We start from the raw sequence: 17,717 nt of genomic DNA on the forward strand, positions 1-17,717 counted from the left end.
GAGCTGAAGGCAGAGGCTTAACCCACTGAGCCACCCAGGCGCCCCTAATGGTGGGATTTTCTAAGTAGAATTTTCCTACTTGAAGTTCTTAATCTAGCAAGCTATCAGATCTCAAAGTTTCTGGTTTCTCTTAACTACATAAGGTTTATTTCTTTAATCAAAAATACTTTCTATATTAAAAATACAGTATATTCTATTCCCCTCTAGTTAACATATTATGTCATTAGTATGTATTTATGTGATTGTTTATATTTAACATCTGATTCTGCCATTAGACTATAACTCCCTGTGAGCAGGGACTTTATTTAATTCACTATTGTATTTATAACCAGTGCCTAAAATTAAATTAGAGGTATTTCAGTGTTTTTTGGACAAATTCAATAATGATAGTGGGGGAAAAAAGCATTTCCCATCAAAGTAGTACTGTAAAGGAATTTGCTGTATGGAATTCTCAGGATCAGCAGCTAGATATGAAGTTTTTGTCATTTGAAGTCTGTTCAGTATGGTTAAATATCTACCTTTAAGTTTTTCTCAAGGAAGAAAAAACAATTCTCCTTTTTGTTCTTTTTCATAATATCTAAAATACAAATTATCAATTGCAGAATCCTGGGTTGAAAGAGACCTAAATAAAGATAATTTAAAACAACTTCTGAAGTCCTTCTAATATTTTATTATTTTTAACAAATATTTATTGGTGTTTTTCTGGAAACAAAATGAAAAAAAAAAAAAAAAACTGGCTATGGATCCAGCCCTTAAAGAGTATTCACTGTAGTGTGCAGAGAAAATACATAATTAAAATAGTGTATTTTGTATATTCAGAAGAAAAAGGGATTACTTCCAGCAGGAGAAGAGGGGAGATAGAGAACTTTGAGAAAAGAACTATAGTCAGTTTGAATCTTGAAAAATAAATATTTGACCTAGCAAAACTGTTGGGTGGGAAAAGCTTTCTAAGCAGAGAAAATAGAATGAGCACAGAAGTGGAAAAACAAGCAATTAAGGAACAGTAAATGTTACCCTTTTTATTGGAACATGGTATAAAACAGAATAGTAGAGAACAAATTGTGAAGTGATTTCCTGAAAGTCTTGAATGCCAGATTAATGAATTTTGTTTGTTTCTGAAGTGTTGGGAGTTTTTGAGCAAAAGATGACACGATGAGAGCCCTCAAAGACTAGAGGCAGGGATTGTAACTAGCAGGCTTTAATTAGGAGACTTTGTAGTGGTTAAGCCAGAGATATAGTGGGCTTAAGGAATAGGCAGGCTCCTTCTCAGATTTTATCTGTTGCTATTTTTCTTCTTAGTTTTCCATTTCAAACACAAAAATCTTTGGTCGCCAAATACAACAAACTCCTTTCTGATTTATGTTCTTTGCACTTGCCTGGAAATTACTTCCTTATGATTTGCAAATAGCTTTCTTTTCATAATTCAGGTCTCAACCTCAAGTATTATATTTTCAAGAGGGCCTTCTCTGACCACCTAGTTTTTGGGTGTTCTTTCTCTTAAGTTATTCTCTATTACATCAGGTTTTTGTTTTCATAAATCACATTTCACTATCCTAAATCATGTTTATTTAACATCTGTTCTCCTAAGTAGAATATAAGCTACATGGGAGCAAGGACTTTGCCTTGTTTACCATCATATCTCCCACCATATAGAACCCATAGTTCTGACCCATAGTATGGGTCTTCCTGACCCATAGTATGCCCTCAGTATTTGTTGAATGAATGGACAGATGGATGGATGAATAACAAATGAACTCTATGGGCTATATATTTAGGAAATAAAATTTACAGCGTTGGACTCTGGAGCCAGATTATCTGGTTTTGTATCCCAATTTGGAAAATTCCTAGTTATAAAATCATGGGCAAGTTATTTAACTTCTCTTTCCTCAGTCTTATTGTCTAATATGTAATATGTGTGCCTATCACATGGAATTGTGGAGATTAACTGAGCTAATATATGTAAAGCACCTAAAATAGTGCTTGACATAAAGTGAGTCCATGTAAGTGGACTTATAATCATATATAATCATAGCCATATAATCATATAACCATATAATCATAGCCATGATTATTACTATTAAATGACATAGAATTTCTTTTATGTTTTGTACAGTGAATAGAAATAGGATTATGATCTACATTTTCTAGACTCTAGCCTTAGTTATCAGCTTTTAGATTTGATTTTTATGTCACAGATATGTGCCTTCTACAAAAAAAAGGAATAAAAATAACTGAAAATATACAGAAGCTTGATTTTTTGTCATTTATTTCTAGGTGAAGGTAAAACAAGAATCAGAACTGAAACTCAAATCATTTGCTCCTCCATATGTATGTAATGTAACATTTTAAACTTATGTTAATTTTTTAACTTACTGCTTTTTAAATTACAAACTAATTTTTTTTAATTTTCTGTATGTTTTAGGCTCTTCAACCGGAATTATATTTGCTTCCTATAATGGATCATTTAGGAAATATTTATTCCGCATCAACTGTTGCTTTAGATGGGCGGCAGACTAATAATGGTGTTGCTGAGGCTGATGGAATAATCCACAGACCACTTAGAGTAACTTTGTTGAAGGAAGAACCTGGAACAGATCCCAGTTTTTTAGTAAACACTTTGAAAGAGCTTCTCAACAAGAATCAGGAAGAAGGTGATTTCAGCCGGAATGGGAAAAACAAAGAGGTTATTATAGTACGTTTTAGTAGTCAGGCTTGTAAGCAAATTCTGGGCAAATCTAGCCTTACAAATGTAGCAATATCAAACGAAAGCTATAGTTCCATTTGGGGATTTTAAAAAAAAGTTTCACCAAGTGAAAGAAAAAAAATCAATTAGTATGTGAAAAAGTCAAATAAAAATACTTATTGCACTTAAGTAAACTCTACTACCTTCTTTTATAATAGCTTCAGATAAAGTTAAGGCCAAAGGAGAAAGGAAGTGATCATTGCATAGAACCTTAGTATTATTACTATGAGTGAGAAGATATTAGCCACAACTGTATCAAACCAAAGCAAAGCAACTTTAATGCTGGGAGACATTTGTATTTCAAAGAATCACAAATCTTTATATGATTATATGATTACATTAATCAATTTACTGATAGTTCAGTTCTTAAAAAGTGGTATATATTTGCGACACCTGGGTGGCTCCGTCTTTAAGCATCTGCCTTTGGCTCAGGTCATGATCCCAGCATCCTATGGAATCCAGCCCCTTTTCCTTCTCCAGCTCCCCTGTGCTTCTGTTTCCTCTCTTGCTATCTCTCCTTCTCTCAGAAATAAATAAAATATTTTTTTTAAAGTGGTAGATAATTAAACAAAATTAGATATATAAATAAAGCTGGAACTATAAGAACTTATTGAAAAAATATTGCATAAAGAAATAAACTTTATGATGGAAAAACAAATACACTAGACATTTATAAATGAATCCCTCCAACTAATGACAACATCCGTTACAGCTGCAAAATATACATGTTCTTCATCAGTTGCATTTTTCTCCATCTTCAGTTATAGTCATTCTTAAATTGTAAGTTTATAGCTCCCTTCTGATGTGGTTTATTATTTCTGATGAGACATGCGGATGAGATCCACCTATTTTATTTGATGCCAGTGAGATACTCAGAATCTTTACCTCATTGATCTAGGCTTGTGTCTGCTACAGTGTTAAATATTGCTTTCTAGTCAGGATATGACTTAAAGGGGGAAAATACCTGGGGAAAAAAATTCAGAGTGGAATCCCAGCATTCCTGAAAAGTACAAGGTCAAGTAGCTGATAAAGTGGGCATTTGCCCTACATAAAGCTGTGAGTAGTGTCATATTTCATATCCTGAGCTCTACTGGCCAGATATTTGCACAAAACACACAAAAAAATCCTTGGTGGGAATATTTAACCCTTGAATTTTGTGAAAGTGTAGTTTTTAAATTGTATTAATTTCTTGATGCTTTCCTCCAAAAAGAAGTATGCTGGCCAGCATATGCTCATTTTTAAAAAGTTCTGGAAACACCAATAACTATATAAAGAAGAAAATTAAGTTTAAAAATAATTCTACAATCCGGAAATGGCTTTTGTTAGTATTCTGGTATATATTCTTCAGTTATTTTTTTCAGTTCTTGTATGTAATAAATATTTTTAGCTTTTTTAAAAATTTTTATTAATATTTTTAGCTTTTAAAAATGAGGATACAGACCCTCTTAGACCCTCTTTTTATATTTTAGAATATATTGTAGATCTTTCCTATCAATAAATACAGATCTACATCATTATAGAATTCCTTGTGGTATAATTTATGTACCCAACCCTATATCAATGTTTTTGCTATTATGAATCCTGCTGCAAGCAACATTTTTCTAAGTTCTTTGTGTATTTGTCCTATTTTTTAAAAAGAAGTTTAATGGCTGTTTCTAAGGCTGTGTTTCTTGTTGTTTTTCTTTTAAGAACTTTTCAACATTGTGTGTCTTCCTCTAGTCACATCTTTCTTCCTAGAGATAACTACTACTATGATTTTTTGTGATCATTGTTTTCTTGCTTTTCTTTACAGTTTTACAATCTGAATATGTATTCCTTAACAATAGTTTAGTTTTTGTATGTTTTGAGTTGCATTAAGATGGAATCATATTGAAAGTATTTTATTTTTGACTTGCTTCTTTTGTTCAACATTGTAAGATTCAGTCATGTTTCACATAAAACACCATTTCATTTTTTCATTGTATAATATTTCATTTATTACTATACCATAAATTATTTACTCTGAATATGAACATTTGGTTTGTTGCCAGTTTGGGAGTATTACAAATATGCTTTTATGTACATTCTTGTACATGACTCTTAAATGTACATGTGGATGTCAAGAGAGTATACTTAGCCATTGGCATTGTTTGTACATATTCCACTTTACTAAATAATGTCCATATTTTTCCAAGGTGGTTGTACCCAGCAGCAATGTCTGAAAGTTCTATTGAACTGTAACTTGCCATTCTATCAGATATTTTGTCTCCTGTTTCTCTGCTGTACATTTTGGATAATTTCTGTGGATTTTTCTCCCAAATCTATTTTACTGATTCTCTCTTTAGTTATGTCTTGTCTGCTATTAAATCCTTACACTGAATTTTTAATTCCCAGTGTTTTATTTTTCTTTTCTAATGGTTTTCTTTGGTTGAACATGTTTTTATATGTTCAATGGCCATTTGGATTTGACTTCATTCAAATGTTTTGCTCATTTTCTGTCTTTTAAATATTGATTCATTTTATATACATATGTATTTTTTCCACCGTGTGTGTGTGTGTGTGTGTGTGTGTGTGTATTTAATTCATTCTAGATTTTAGTTTGTGGCTTGTCTTTTTATTATCTTTGTGATTCTTTTGATGAAAGGAATTCTTAAATTCTTGAAGTTACAAGGATTGTGTTGATGTCTTCAGTTTTTTATCAGTTTTGCTTTATGTATATTGGAGCTATTTTTAAATACATGCACATTTAGGATCATTATGTCTTCTTGATGAATTGACCCCAATGTGATTGTGTAATGTTTCTCTTTTTTTCTGATAATAGTCTTTATTTTAAAGTTTACTCAGTCTGATATTAATAGAGTCACTCAAGTTTTCTTTTTTTTTTTTTTTTTCAAGTTTTCTTTTGATTTGTGTTTGCATGGTATAACTTTCTTCATTCTTTTATCTATTACTGAATATCTAAAGTGGATTCCTTGTGGACAGCATATATTTAGATCTTACTTTTAAGTCCAGTTTGACAAACTGTGCCTTTTACTATGGGTATGTAGACCATTTACATTCAGTGTAATTATTGATGTTGTTGGTTTTAAACCTAGCATCTTACTCTTTGTTTTCTATTTGTCTCGTGTCTTCTGTCTTCCTAGTTTTTCCATTTTCTTGCCTTTTCTGGATTGAGAAGTTTTTTATGATTAACTTGTATCTCCACTCTTTGCTCACTATATATCCACTATTGTCTTACTATTTCTTATTTTAGAAAATCATTAGTGGTTGCTGTAGGGTAGAAGTAAGCAAATACCTATATTTATACTTAAAAATTTTTTTTAAATTTTAAGTAATCTCTACACCCAGTGTGGAACTCAGTCTCACAACCGCAAGATCAAGAGTTGCATGTTCCACTGACTGAGCCAGCCAGACACCCCTATTTTATTTTACTTTATTTTAATCCATACCTGTGGCTTGTTTTTTAAATAAATATTGTTGGAACACAGCCATGCCCATTTGTTTACATATTTTCAATGACTGTTTTACACTATAATGACAGACTTGAGTAGTTATGATAAAGACCAAATAGTCCATGAGCCTGAAATATTTAGTATCTAGCCCTTTAAGAAAAGGTTTGCTCTAAGGTATACATTATATACATTTTTAATTTGAAGTCTACTTTCAAATTATATACATCATCATATATAAGAACCATACAGCAGTATTACTATTTCCTCCCTCAGTTCCTTTGTGCTATTGTTGTCATATATTTTATTTCTGTGTATAACTCCACAATACATTTTTACCATTTTTAATTTACACTGTTAGTCAATTTTTAAAGAAATAAAAATTAAGGAGAAAAATGACTTTTTATATTTAAGAGAGAGTTTTTTCTCCCCACCCAGTGATAATAAACCTAATCTTTGTATCAGTGCATGATCCTGGGCTCAAGATGATCCTTAGAGCTTTGGCTCCTTCCCTTCCTTTTAGGCCTTGCCTCTAACCGGGGATTAGAGGGTTTTCTATCCCCTCCCCAAAGACTTTTCAAAGCTAATATTGTTGGAAGAGGAGTCACCTGCTTGCTGATGGCTTTTGCCTCTATTCCTCCATGAGAGTCAATAGATTTTTGCATGGGTTCTGAGATGGGTGTTTCCTGTTCCTCCCCCCAGTGGCTTAGTCTTTTACTTTGTATGAAAGGATAGTGTTGAGAAGGATGGGGTTTCATACCTATGTGCCACTGATGGCTCTTTCAGTTTACTTGCTCTACCCCCAGTCTTTCTTGTATGATACAGGCACATGGGAAGGAGCTTGCTATTAAGTATTGATGTCCTTTGTGTCTGAGGATCCCAGAGATTCCAAACTTATCTGGTAGCCTACATTGGCCTTTAGAATGCCTTAAAATTTTAACTATTTTCTTATTTCTTTTAATGGTAGTTACCCCTTCCTCCTGTGCTCTGCCATAGAGGAAATAATTTTCCCCTAGAAGGAAACTGGAATTCAACTCCTTGCAAATATAATTCTCCAATGAATTCAAGAGAAGTTATTATTTTATAGGTTATATACCTTTTTCTCCTTGTTCAAGTTGGAGCACTGTTTCGTCTTTCTATAATTCTAACCAAAAATGGAACTGCAGTTCTTAAATTTTAATATAATCAACTTTATTGGTATTTTCATTTGTGGGTAGTGTTATTTATATCTCTTTTTAAAAATCCCTTTTCTACCCTGAGATGTATTATCTTTCAAACATTTTGTGTTTGCTTTTCCAATTTATTAATCTATCAGGAATTAATTTTTACATGTGATGTGAGATAAAGTTCCTTAATTTTTTTCCATATGTAGTCTTCCCATTTGATTGTTGTGCAGTTTCTTAAAATACCAAATTACTCTTTTCTGGTGCATGAGAATGCAAAATATCTGAGGTCTAGCATTATATTATCAAATATAGCTAGGAAGACAGTACATGGTATGTTTTACAAGTCCTTTAATAAAGGAGAAAAGAGGATTGCTTTACCCATTTTCATATCAAAATGGGTATTCCCTTCCATTAGATATCTTCTGTTCCGATGGGTCTGTGCTACACACCTCTACATTTTTGTGTCTCGACTTTAATGTGTTTAATACTTTATTGTTGCCTCCAAACAAATATGCTTTCTTGACTTCTTTGATTTCATTATTCTTCTAGTTGTTCAGACTTTGGTTTCATTATTCTTCTAGTTGTTCAAACTTTGAAATATTCCTCACTGTAGAGTAATAGATTCTTAGAGTAAAGGAAACTTGAAAACCATTTTGTAGCCTCCTTGCTGCTTATAATCTGCTTTCCAGTCTATTTTCCAGAATGTAGTCAGCATCATTATTCTTGTTACAGGCTGGATTATTTATCTCTCTGCTTGAAAACCTTTGAAAGACCCATTGATTACTACTTAAAGCCCAAGTTCTTTAAGATGACATAGGGAGTGCTTTGCACTCTGACTTCAAACCCAGGGTTGCAAACCCAGGGCTGCAGATGTTTGGCCATGCAGATTGTTCACTAATGCCTGAAGGCTTCTTTCACGTAAATGATGATATGAATGGAGCTTTCAGGATTTGCCTAACGGGGTAATTGGTTCTGTAACTTTTAGCTATTATTATTATTATTATTATTACTATTACTACTACTACTCATTACTATTGCTGCTGCTGCTACTACTACTACTACTACTACTACTACTACTACTATAGTTTGGGGGTAGAAGGGGAGGAAGAAATGCCATGAAGTACAACTGGAGAGGAGGTAGGGACTGCAAGAGCCTTGGTTCCAAAACTAAGGAACTTTTAGGCAATGAGAAACCATCTGAGCTTCTGTTTGTTTGTTTCAAATTTTTATTTAAATTCTGGTTAGTAATATTAGTTATTACTAATATTAGTGTAATATTAATAATATTACACTAATAATGTTAGTGTAATATTAGTCTCAGGAGTAGAATTTAGTGATTCATCATTTATGTATAACACCCAGTGGTCATCACAAGGGCCTGCCTTTAATACCCATCACCATTTAACCCATCTGCCCACCCACCTTCCCTCTAGCAACCCTCAGATTGTTCTCTATATTTGAGTCTGTTTTATAGTTTGTTTGCCTTCCCTCCTACCCCCTACGATTATCATCAGTTTCATTTCTTGAATTGCACATATGGTATTTTTCATTCTCTGACTTATTTCACCTAGCCTAATACACTCCACCTCCATCCACATTGTTGCAAATGGCAAGATTTCATTCTTTTTGAGGGTTGAGTAATATTCCATTATATATATTCCATTATGTGTGTGTGTGTGTGTGTGTGTGTGTCCACACCACAACTTCTTTATCCATTCATAAGTTGTTGGACATTTGGGCTCTTCCCATAGTTTGGCTACTGTTAATAATGCTGCTGTAAACATCAGGATGCATGTGTCCCTTCAAATCAGTATTTTTGTATCCTTTAGGTAAATTTCTAGTAGTATACAATTGCTGGATTGTAGGGTAGTTCTGTTTTTAATGTTTTGAGGAACCTCTACTGTCTTCCAGAGTGGCTGCACTAGCTTGCATTCCCACCAAAAGTGTAAAAGGGTTCCCCTTTTACATGTTTGCTAACATCTCTTTCCTGTGTCATTGATTTTAGCCATTCTGACAGGTGTGAGGTGGTTTCTCATTGTAGTTTTGATTTGTATTTCCCAGATGATCAGTGATATTGAGCATATTTTCATGTGTGTGTTGGCCATCTGTATGTCTTTGGAAAAGTGTCTGTTCATGTCTTCTGCCGATTTCTCAACTGGATTATTTGTTTTACAGGTGTTGAATTCAGTAAGTTCTTTATAGATTTTGGATACTAACTCTTTATCAGATATAACATTTGCAGATTTCTTCTATTCCAAAGGTTGCCTTTAAATTTTATTGATTGTTGCCTTTGCTGTGTGGAAGCTTTTTATCTTGATGAAGTCCCAAGGGTTCATTTTTGTTTTTGCTTCCCTTTCCTTCAGAGACATCTCTAGTAAGAAGTCACTCTGGCCAATGTCAAAGAGGTTGTTGCCTATGTTCTTCTCTAGGATTTTGATGGTTTCCTGTCTCACATTGAGGTCTTTCATCCATTTTGAATTTATTTTTGTGTGTGGTGTAAGAAAGTGTCCAGTTTCATTCTTCTTTATATGACTGTCCAATTTCCCCAACACCATTTGTTGAAGAGACGGTCTTTTTTTCCATTGGCTATTCTTTCCTCCTTTGTTTTAATGGGAGTAACATGATTGAATTTCAGTTCTGGAAAAACAACTTAGGTTACATTATGGACAATAGACCAAGGTAATAAGACCTAAACTATGAAATGCAGTAGGGAATAGAAATCAGAACTTGAAATCAAGAAACTCCTGAGGATTGGGTACTGTGCTGCCTGCTTTACATGTACTTTGCCATTTTAGGAATAAATAAGGAGACTTGGGTTAGAGAAATAACCCCTGCTGTGACAGTGCCAGGACTTAAACTCCTGTGTGTCTGACTAAAGGCCATGCTTTATTTATAACACTGTGCTAGAGTCATACTGAACTTTTCACTGTTGTCAAAATTGCTGCATATATTGGTACACTGTATCTTCCAAATGCCATTTCCTTTGCATAAATTATTCTTACTCTCTTCTTTGTCAGGCAAACATCTCACAGTTCAAAACATAGTTTCACAGTTATCACTTCCTTTTCTCTGAATTTGCAACATTTTATGCATATATTACTATACCTCTCAAAGCACTATTATGATTTTTTCAAAAGTGAATAGACCTTTCTTTATGTTTTTAAGTTGCATAGGTATTGAATGGTGCAGTCATCATGCTCTATACTGTTACTAGGAATGAGATCCACTTGCCATATCCCTATCACAATTACTCAAAATCGGAATTTTGCATTGTTATTTCTTTCTTTGGCAGGGTGGGGAGCTGGCATTTTACTCTTAGCTTTAAAATAGCTGATATATCTGGTTTTTGTTCATTTTGCATTGAATATATCCTTTAGAAAATCCCTGTTTGTTCTAAAAAGATTTTCACATATGCATTTGAAATGTACATTTCAAAGGGAAATGTAGCACCAGACTAAACTTAAATCAGTATGGGTTGCAAAATTTTGTGGCAACCATTATAAATGATTTTTCAATTATTAACATGACCATTAATTTTTTCTAAATTAAAAAATTTGATTTTTCAAAAAAAATTTGATTTTTCCAAGGGAAAAATATCTGTATTAACACTTTCAGGTTCATGGATCTTTTGTTCATATAGATCATATAGAGAACATTAATGTTAACATTTTAAAGGCATTGCATAGTTTTCCTATATGGGGAAATTTTGTTAAAATGAAGGGAGATTTTATAACTAGAAATGTATGTGAAATAACAAATGACATTATATGGTCTGTATTTATACCAGCATTTTCCAGAGAAGTTTCCTCAATACAATTTCAAAAGATGCTTTTGGCAAAAACTTTCTGAAGACAATTAAGTTTGAGTAAAACCAATTTATCCCCATCTTGCAGATTCACATTGTACATAAAAACAGAAATCCTGCAGGTGTGTGTGTGTAGGGGGGCAGGGTTGTATTCTTGGTAGGGTTCCTTAATTCGTTTTTTCCCAAACTGAATTGACCAAAGAATTCTTCACATAAACTGTTTCATGAAATTCACTTTGGAAATTGTTGCCTTATATCATGAATAGTAGAGTTCATGGAGATTCTGAAACATGGGACAAGATTATAGTATGTACATATATATATTCATATTTGTATGAACTTTCACTTTACTATTTTCTTAATATTATGAACTTTATTTGCCATGGATGAACAGCAGCATCAGGTGGGGAAAAAGCCACTCCAAAAGAAAACCAGACTGGAAAAAATCAAATTGGAAATTCTGAAGTTCCAGGATCATTGGAATCGAATAGTGATCATTTTAGCAACAGAAAAAGGTAATTACTACAGATGTTGATTCTATGTGTCATAGTCTAAACTATAAGAAAGAGATATCCAGAGTACTGTTACAAGGACTTCTAATCAGAACAAACATATGAGTGAAATTAGTAATACTTTAATAAAAATGACCTTGAATCTAATCTCTACTGTTGTATATGAATAATATAATTAATAATAATCCAATATAATCAATAATTTATCACTTAAATTTATTTCCATTGTGATTATTTTATCAGGACAGTGTAATGACAGAAAAATTTGCCTTTATTTGACTTTCTTAGAATTAATTTTTCTGCCTCACTTGGATTCTAGGTTATGGGTAAACTAACCAGCATGCTTGAGTTTCATATGGAATCATTTCATTCAGAATTATAGTATTTAGACAACAGTTTTGCATATAGTATTTTGAAATTAAGATAAGGGATTTTATAAACAATCATTCACAAAAGAACTATAAATAAAATGTTTCCAAAATTTTTAATTATTTTACTTTGCTATAGACAGTACAATGTGATTTGAATTTAGCTGTAGTAAATATGATTTTCTTACTCATACTAAACATAGTTTGTGTTGATCATTAATGAGTTTGAAAGACAATATGCTATTGGTCTCAGGCTTTTTAAGGTTTTAATGTTACATTTGTGTTTACAGAATATCAAGTAAGATATGTAAAATGCAAAAAGCTAATGTTCATGGAATCGTTTTTTAACATGACTTTCAAATCTGTCATTCCCTTTAAGTCCATTTCTTTGGAAAAATGAAGATGGTGAAGTTAATATCATTAGAACAGAGGACAATCAGGTATGACTTTAAAATTTTTGTTTAAATGCAATATTGCAACAATATTTATAACTACAAAACTGCAGTGTAAAATGTTTAAGGTTAGAGGATGGGAGATAAGCCTCAAGAATGTTCAGGAGTCAACCATTTCAGTGAAATTTTTGGGTGTTCCATGGTATGGGTATATTGAGGTATGCCTTGTAGTGTGAAAGTGAGGTTTATATATCTTGCCCTAGTTTTCACTGAGAATCAGTCATTTGATGGACCTCTTTGTAATTTGGAGAAAGATTTGCCACATTTGGATGTGCTGCTTCAGTTTTGGGGTTTTGTTTGGGTTTTTTTTAAATCAAGTAATCTAAAAAACTGCCAACTTTGGGCCCAAAGCAAGAGAAAGTTCAGGAGGTGATCTGAGAGACACTGCAAGTTGCCACTTGGGTTTTAAAGGTTAGGTCAAATAGTGCTGGCTGATGTGTAGTAGATTGGATTGCTGAATGGAGTCTGAGGCAAGCTCTGGTAGGAGAATCACAGCTCAGAGCCCTTCGGTTTTAGAGCAAATAAATGTTCTGTTGTTTCTGGATATTAATAAAACATGCTATCTTCATGCTTTAAAAATTTTGACAGTCTAGTGGATGCTTAATGCTATCCATGGTTTGAATTTTAATTTCCCAGATTATCCGTAAAGTTGGATCATGTTTTAATAATTTTATGGACTCCATTTTGGTAACTTTTTGAAAGTACCTTTTCAAATGTTTCTTTTGAGTTGCTTGCTCTATGTTTCTGATTAGTATGTTTTTTTTTAATTCCCTGGAGGTATTTCTTTGATGCTTATGCTATGCTGCAAGTATCCTCCCCTACTCTGTATCTTGTTTATAGTCTGTTTTGCTGAATGCCTTAAGTATTCCATATCCTTATTTTTTTCCACATTCTTTTGCTAGGTCTTAGACTGAGAATAGTATATCAGAATCTCCTTTTATTAGTGTGTTACTGTTTATCCTTGCATCTCCTGTGGTTTCTGATTTACTTAGATTTCTCTGTTATTTGGGACAAAGTTCTAATTTGAATACTAGGATCACTTTTGCACTTTTTTGACTCATTTAGTGCTTTTTTTTTTTTTTTTTTTTGGCCTGAATTCTTCTGTATTGCCTATCAAGATACTAACCTGCTTTCTTTTATATACATTTATTTGGCATACCCTCATCTTCCCTCCCCACTTTTTTCCCAGCCTTTCTGAATTGCTTTATTTTAGGTATGTCTTTTTTTTTTAAGATATTTATTTATTTGTTTACTTGAGAGAGAGAGCACAGAACGAGAGAGAGCAGAGCAACAGAGAGAAAAGAGAGAGCATGAGCTGGGGCGAGGGGCAAAGGGAGAGAGACAAGCAGATGCCCCACTGAGAGGGGAGCCTAGTGCAGGGCTTGATTCCAGGACCCTGAGATCATGACCGGAGGCAGAGGAAAATGCTTTACTGACTAAAACACCCAGGCGCCCCAGGTATGTCTTATATGTACAGCCTAGATAGAGTTGGGCTTTACTTTGTGAGACAGTCTGAAAATATTTTTCATTTAGTAGGTGAGTTATGTCTACTTATATTATTGATGGGACTGATGTGTTTGTCTGGAGATTTGTCATTTTATTTTATGTTACTATGAGTTACTATGTAGTTTATTTGTACTTTTCTCCCCCTCCTCATTTTTTTTAAGGAAGGTTGTATTTTTGTTCTAGTGTTTATCTTTATACTAATACATTGATGGCTAGTATTCTTAGTATCCTCCTTTTTCCTTTTTTAAAAATGTATGCTTCTGCTTTTGATTTGTTACCTCTAAAATTATTCACTGACTCCTGTTATATTCAGGGCAATCAAAAAAATCTCCTTTCTTCTCTCTTGTATTTTTAGTTCTGTTATTTCTACTGTATCAGAGAATATCGCATTTATATACCATATTTCTAGTCTTATGCCCTCACCTTTTGTTTTAGTCGCAGATTGTAGTTAAATATATTAAATACTTACTGCAGAAGATTTTTCAATCATCTCTTGGTTGGATTAAGCTCAATTTAAAAAAGCACTTCACTGTAATATTCTCTTCTTCCACATTTAAAACTTTGAGCAGAGTTAAGTAAACTGGGGCCTGGAGACTGTTTTGTAAGGCCTTGAACCTAAGTGTGCTTTCTACATTTTTTAAAAAAGATCTTATTTATTTATTTGACAGAGATCACAAGAAGACAGAGAGGCAGGCAGAGGGGAAGGGAAGCACGCTCCCCGGTGAACAGAGAGCCTGATGAGGGACTTGATCCTAGGACCCTGAGATCATGACATGAGCCGAAGTCAGAGGCTTAGCCCACTGAGCCACCCAGGCACCCTGTTTCCTACACTTTTAAGGAATTGAAAAAAAAAAAAAAAAGAAAAATCATGACAGAGACCATATGTAGCCCACAAACCCTAAATTACTTAGTCTCTGGCCCTTTACAAAATGTATTAATCCCTGCTGTAGAATTTTGATACCTGAAGGATAGCTTGATTGGGTATTACATCCTTAGCTTACATCTTTTTTCCTCTCAATTTCTTTGAAATATTGCTCTACTGATGTCTTTTTTTATATGTTACTAATAAGTGTGGTGACTGGTTTCCTTTTCTTTGTAAACTAGCTTGTGTAGATTTGTCTGGAAGGCCAGAGGATTCTTTTAATGTGTACTAGTTTTACCAGACTGTATCTCAATTGAGAATTCTAGGTCAGGTATGTGTACACAGTGGATTCTTGCAGTGTGAAAATCAGGACTTCTTTATATCAGGAATGTTTTTTAAAATTATAATTTCAGGGGCGCCTGGATGGCTCAGTGGGTTAAGCCTCTGCTTTCGGCTCAGGTCATGATCTCAGGGTCCTGGGATCGAGCCCCACATCGGGCTCTCTGCTCAGCAGGGAGCCTGCTTCCCCATCTCTGCCTGCCTCTCTGCCTACTTGTGATCTCTCTGTCAAATAAATAAGTAAAAATCTTTTTAAAAATAAATAAAAAATAAACAAAATTGTAATTTCAGAAAACAGCAGATCCATTCTGTTGTTTTGTTTTCTTTTTTCTTCTTTACCTTTTATATATGTTACTTTCTCTAAATAACATATAAAATAGATATAAATAAAAATAGTAAAATAGATATATTTTACTAAAATAGGAAAATAGACATATTTTACTAATTTTTGTGTTTCATATTCTTTGCTCCTTTTATTTGTATTCTCCACTATCCTTTTCTTTTTGGCCATATTTTTTTTTCCTTTATTAGATACTAATTTATTCATTTCTGAGACAATTTTGTTTTTCCTTTCATTTCTTTTTTCAGTTCATCCAACTTTCATTTCACATCTTCCTGTTGTTTTTCCTATTTTATTCTGAGTTTTAAAATTTCTGATTTATTTTGTTTGTTGGTATCTGCAAATGCTTGCTTAATTATGTTTAATCTATATTGGAACTATTGTTAAGTCTTTCTCTATTTCATGGCTGCCTATTTTGTTTTGTCTAAGTTCTCTGTTTTGAGGGTTTTAAAAAATAAATCTGTGTGAATGCTAGATTATTTTGAGATATTGTTTATGTTTACTTGTGTTGGATTTTTCCTGTAGGTAATAACAGGTGTTCTTACAGAGGACAGGGAATGCTCTTTGGTGGTTTCTTTTGCTTCTTAGATCAGGAGCTCCCTCTTCTGTTGCTGTAGTGAAGTGCAGCAATTTATTTTTAAATGGGGTCTTTTGTGTCTATTTTCGTTGAATTCTCTTCTACTATTTAATTCAGCAGAGCTCTCTTGGCCACTTTCTTTTCTTTTACCATTTGGCCCTGAAGAAACACCTCTTCCAATTATTTTCCTCTCTCCTAGAAGCTGTCTTCCCATAATTACCACCTCTGGCACCCTATATTTTATAATCCCTTTCTTTTGGCCTCCTCATCAAGTGCTCTGATTTATAAGATCTTATCCTTACTCTCTGTATTTCTTCTATGCACATGGGGTCCTGTCCTTCAAGACTAAATCATGTTTATTGTGTTATCTTTGTACAGCAGTCACTATCTGCTTGTAGGTGGGCTCCTGAGCACACTCTCCTCATCTAGGGTGTTTATTTCCCCATGTATATGTAAAGTAAAGTATGTGTGAGTTAAAGGAGTCTGTGTCCTACTTATGCTGTAGACATAAATTATGGGTAATTTTATTTGCTTTCCTTTTATAGTAATTGGGAAGATATATGGAAAGATTGTAATTTAGGTGGTTGCCATTATTTTATTAGAATCTGAGCTTAACATTAAAAACTAGAAAAAGAACAATAAAACAAAGGAGGAGTAAGGGCTTAATGAAGATAGGAGAAACTAAGAAGTTACAGAAATGAAAAACCTAGCAGAAAGAACTGAAAACAACTCAAGATCTATGACGTGCTAGTGGAAGAAACATCAACATTGGTAAGGCTTAAGTACTTTATCATAAAAGGGTGGTAACACAAAAGTTAGGAAAGGTGAAGGTGATACAAACACAAATACAGAGCAGATAAAGTATATGAGAATAAAATATTTTCTAAAATTTGAAAATGTAATACATTTCCTAATTTTCAAAGTAGAATATAAATGATCAAAGTTGACCCAATTTTAAAAAAAAATCAGTAGTCATCTTAGAAAAATTTTAAAGTTATAAGTAAGAAATCTTGGAAGGAAATCATGTTTAGAAAGGATTAATGGATTCCTTTTTTTTTTTCACTCTTAATTTTAAATGAAGTGCCTGTGTATAATGTCCAAGGAATAGTGGAATGGAGAAACTGAGCACGAGAGAGAATCTATAGTTATAAATACAGATTTGGGAGTTCATCACCATATCAGTAAAAAAAAAAAAGAAAAAAAAGCATTGCTGTTGTGAATTATCAAATGCTTACAAATAGGTGAAAAGTAATGTGTTATCCTAACAGATCCTACTGATTTTCATGTTTGCTTACAGATAGATAAAAAAGAGTGTATCACCCTACCAGATCTTATTGATTTTCCTTCACTTCCTTGTCAAGCTGCTCTTTCTCCAGGAACAATTGATATATCTTTATTACAGATTGAAAGTAAGTATGTTGACACTGTAAGTACAGATGATTTTGTGAGGTAAAGTTAAATATTAATGGAAAGTTATTGCCTACTGGGTAGAGAGATTCGATTTGGGAAGATAAAGTTCTAGAGATAGGTGGTGGTGATGGTTGCAAAGCATCATGAATGTACATAATGCCACTGAACCGTACATTTAAAAGTAGTTAAAACTGTTGATGTGTATTTTA

General features: G+C 33.2%; 1 protein-coding gene across 1 annotated transcript in view; it reads left to right on the forward strand.

The window, feature by feature from the left end:
• LOC111143494 (spermatogenesis associated 1) overlaps nt 1–17,717 on the forward strand; it is a 66,097-nt gene that overhangs the window by 22,875 nt on the left and 25,505 nt on the right. The window contains 5 exon segments of the mRNA XM_022497295.1: nt 2,275–2,328; nt 2,423–2,651; nt 11,546–11,657; nt 12,402–12,462; nt 17,396–17,507. Coding sequence (XP_022353003.1) covers nt 2,275–2,328; nt 2,423–2,651; nt 11,546–11,657; nt 12,402–12,462; nt 17,396–17,507 — 568 coding nt within the window.

Source organism: Enhydra lutris, unplaced genomic scaffold (genome assembly GCF_002288905.1).
Source record: "Enhydra lutris kenyoni isolate GAN:26980312 unplaced genomic scaffold, ASM228890v2 scaffoldscaffold9, whole genome shotgun sequence".
Classification (NCBI taxonomy): Eukaryota; Metazoa; Chordata; class Mammalia; order Carnivora; family Mustelidae; genus Enhydra; species Enhydra lutris.